The sequence below is a fragment of the Myotis davidii genome, unplaced genomic scaffold, assembly GCF_000327345.1.
Source record: "Myotis davidii unplaced genomic scaffold, ASM32734v1 scaffold415, whole genome shotgun sequence".
NCBI classification, from domain to species: Eukaryota; Metazoa; Chordata; class Mammalia; order Chiroptera; family Vespertilionidae; genus Myotis; species Myotis davidii.
In genome coordinates, this window is record NW_006287951.1 from 1,766,895 (window position 1) to 1,770,999 (window position 4,105).

General features: G+C 45.3%; 1 protein-coding gene across 1 annotated transcript in view; it reads left to right on the forward strand.

The window, feature by feature from the left end:
• LOC102773334 (inhibitor of carbonic anhydrase) overlaps positions 1-4,105 on the forward strand; it is a 39,562-nt gene that overhangs the window by 26,217 nt on the left and 9,240 nt on the right. Inside the window, exon 13 of the mRNA XM_015561371.1 lies at positions 1,270-1,411. Within this exon, the coding sequence (XP_015416857.1) occupies positions 1,270-1,411 (142 nt within the window). The remainder of the gene's footprint in view (positions 1-1,269; positions 1,412-4,105) is intronic.

Sequence of the window (4,105 nt, forward strand, 5' to 3'; positions counted from 1 at the left end):
AGAACCAGGATTCCTTAGGAAACTGGCAATCTATCTATATATAAAAGTCTAAGCAACCGTCCAACCGGTAGCTATGACGCACACTGACCAGCAGGGGGAAGACACTCAATGCAGGAGCTGCTGAGCTGCAGTGACTAGGCAGCTGCAGTTCTCTGGTGATGCACCCTGAACCAGAGAGGAGGGAGCCCAATTCGGGGTCCCTCAGCCTGGCCTGCACCCTCTTGCAATCTGGGACCCTTCAGGGGATGTCAGAGAGCTGGTTTCGGCCCAATCCCGCAGGCCAGGCCAAGGGACCCTACCAGTGCACAAATTCATGCACCAGGCCTCTAGTATATGCTAAGTGTTAAACCTAGGCTAAAACAGTTTACTTTTTCTTTACATTGGAAGGTGCATTGTTATTAGGGTTGATAGTCCCATTTTGGTACTATTATGATATATTAGAGGATCTAGAATCGAGTTCTGTCTCGAACCATGACCTCCCCTCTTTCCAAAAGGAAGATAAACACACAAAGAGCAAACACCTCATTCTCCCCAGCACCTCCTACCGGCCTTTTCACTCCCTATAGTTTCCCGACTTCAACAGCTCTTCATTCCTACTGACCTGTGTTCCATTGATTCTACAACCCTATCCTGTTCTCATCCCTCCTCATGTCCTTTTCCCTCTCTGTACCCAATGTCCATTCCACAGGCAACCATGATAATTATTCCCCTGCACATATCCTCCTCTCCTGGCTGAACCACAATCTTGGGTAGGTCCAACATTCCACTACTCAGTGCCTGCTAACTGGTCTCCCTTTAAAGCAGGGGTGGGGAACGTCTGGACTGAGAAATCATTTGGTCTGGCTCTGCCAAGATATTAGAGGTGAGTTAATTAAATGTTTAATCAAATATAGTAGACTAATGTTTAAGTTGATAATTTTGTATGGCCTGTACCCTGTAAAGAAGGCAGGGCAGCAGAGGTCGGAAAACAGTGGGACATGTTTTCCAATTTTGTCCACTCTTAGGATTAAATCTATTCCTGCTCTTCCTGTGCCAGGACAGGGTGGACTTTTGTGGACTCACAGACCCTTGCCCCAACTTCAGCTAGTCCCCCTTCACTTTGCTCCAGCTGCAACTTAAAACAATTTTTCATAGGTTCCTATTTTGAATAATATGGTACCAGATACCTGAATGTGCCTTTACATCATCAGGCAATTCTAGGGACAAAAACCTGAGGCTTTCTTGCTAACACAGGCGGGAAGAGCTGACCTCCTGTTTCCTCCTGCACAGATGAATTCTTCAGTCAAAGCTGTGCCCCTGGGTCTGATCCAGAGTCCAGTTTCTGTGCTCTGTGCGGCGGCGACAGCAATGCAGCCCACAAGTGTGCTCCCAACAGCCACGAGAAATACTACGGCTCCAGTGGGGCATTCAGGCGAGTAGTGTCTGTGCACCACCTTTCTCTCTGGCACCAACCCCAGGAACCTCTTGTCCTTTCACCTTTTCCCCAGCATCTGGGTGCTGCATTTAGGAGGAGCCAGAATTTGGAATTGGAATTGCAAATTCCCACTGGCCCCAAGGACCCAAGTTCAGCCCCTTTTTGGAGCACTCTCGTCAATCCTCCAACACTCCCTCCTCCATCTATCAGATCTTTGTTTCCCATTTCAATTGAGGAAATTGAAGCAATCAAAAGAGAAATTCCACCCTGTTCCCAGTGCCACATCTACCCATGTGCTGGCATCGGTGCCCAGAGACGCTGCCCTCCATCCTCTTATTTGGGATGGCCAGGCTGTCTCCTAGCAAGGCCCAGTCCTGTCCCAGCACTGACTGCCCCTCCTCCAGCCTCTTCCAGGGCATTGCCCCAGCACGTCTCCCTTCTTTCTCCTGCATCATCACATTTTCTTCTCTACTAGATCATTTCCATCAGCCTACAAACATGTTGCCATTTTTTCATCTTAAACATAAATAAATAAGTAAAACCTCTCTTGATTTTCCTTTCCTACCCATCTCTCTCCTCTTTACAACGAAATTCCTTGAAGAAGTTCAACATCCTTGCTCACTCCAATTTCTTTCCTTTCAATCTTCCCAGAACCCAGTTTACAAATCTGTTTACATTCCCCCAACCCCAACCAGCAGAATTAGTTTTATTATTGTTTTTAAATGATCTAAAGAAAACAGTCCTCCTTATTGTTGGTACTTGGGCAGGCTGCTCCCACCACATCTACCCCTTGGTGCACCACATCCACCAGCAGCTGGAACTGCACTTGTAAATCACCAGTGACCTCTGTTCTGCAAATCAGCAGCAGCACAATAGGTTCTCTAATCCATATCTAAAGTGCAGAAGAGCATGAAGAAGTACAAATAAAGCATGTCCTGAATTGCTATATTCAGGGGAATAGCTTTTAAGGGTGGTATTAAAGGGAGATGTAGTGAGCTTTTTATAGGTTAACTATATAACCTTAGGCTTTTGTTTTCTGTAATTTTTTTTCGTTTTAAAACATTTTTGGGAAATCGTGGGATACAGAGAGCATGAGTTGCATAATTGTATACATTTAACTAAAAGGAAAGGGGTCTAACTCATTCAGTGGCCCCCAAACATACTGGGGATCTCATCACAAGATAGCATGATATTCTGTGAATGTGTCACATTGTGGATCCACTCCTAATAGGCTCAGAACACTTATTTCTCAGAACACTCAATTATGAGTGGTTTCTTCTCTTAGGTGTGGCCTTGTAAAGTCACGAACTCCTGACCCTAATATTTAAAGCCAGAAAGCCAACTGATGAGCATACAGCAAGCCTTTCTTGTCAAAAGACTAGCCCATGCCATCAGCCAACCCATCATTGCTCTGCAAACATAGACAACAAATGATAGTCAGCTGTCATCAGCCACGATGAGTGGGTCACATGATTCAGATATTCAGTGGCACAAGGCTAAGATTGTTACATCACTTCTGCCAAAGAGTGACACCTGCCATCAGGACCACATACCTTAAATAGCACTTGGGTGGCAATGTCAACTGGAATTGCTCTGTGTGACCTCGGCAAGTTACCTGCCTCATTGTGCATCAAGTCCCTTCTGTATAAAAATGTATGAGTGAGGGTTTAACAGAACACTCAGCCCATGAGAAACCATCATCTTCTATTCAGGGGTGGGGAACGTCTGTCCTGAAGGCTGTATAGGGCCCGCGAAATCATTTGGTCTGGCCCTGCCAAGGCATTAGAGGCGAGTTAATTAACTGTCTGACCAAATATAGCAGACTCATTTTAAGTTGATAATTTTGTACAACCCACGAATGATGTTATAAATATCCAAATAGCCCTTGGCAGAAAAAAGGTTCCCCACCCCTGCTTTAAAGTAATGAGAACGCAGCTTAAATGAGTCATATGTTTCTAAGTCCATTCACCACCCCATTCTCCTAAAAAATGATTCCATACTTTTTCCTCTCGTCAATCCTCCAACACTCCTTCCTCCATCTATCAGATCTTTGTTTCCCATTTCAATTGAGGAAATTGAAGCAATCAAAAGAGAAATTCCACCCTGTTCCCAGTGCCACATCTACCCATGTGCTGGCATCGGTGCCCAGAGACGCTGCCCTCCATCCTCTTATTTGGGATGGCCAGGCTGTCTCCTAGCAAGGCCCAGTCCTGTCCCAGCACTGACTGCCCCTCCTCCAGCCTCTTCCCGGGCATTGCCCCAGCACGTCTCCCTTCTTTCTCCTGCATCATCACATTTTCTTCTCTACTAAATCATTTCCATCAGCCTACAAACATGTTGTCATTTTTTCATCTTAAACATAAATAAATAAGCAAAACCTCTCTTGATTTTCCTTTCCTTCCCATCTCTCTCCTCTTTACAACGAAATTCCTTGAAGAAGTTCAACATCCTTGCTCACTCCAATTTCTTTCCTTTCAATCTTCCCAGAACCCAGTTTACAAATCTGTTTACATTCCCCCAACCCCAACCAGCAGAATTAGTTTTATTATTGTTTTTAAATGATCTAAAGAAAACAGTCCTCCTTATTGTTGGTACTTGGGCAGGCTGCTCCCACCACATCTACCCCTTGGTGCACCACATCCACCAGCAGCTGGAACTGCACTTGTAAATCACCAGTGACCTCTGTTCTGC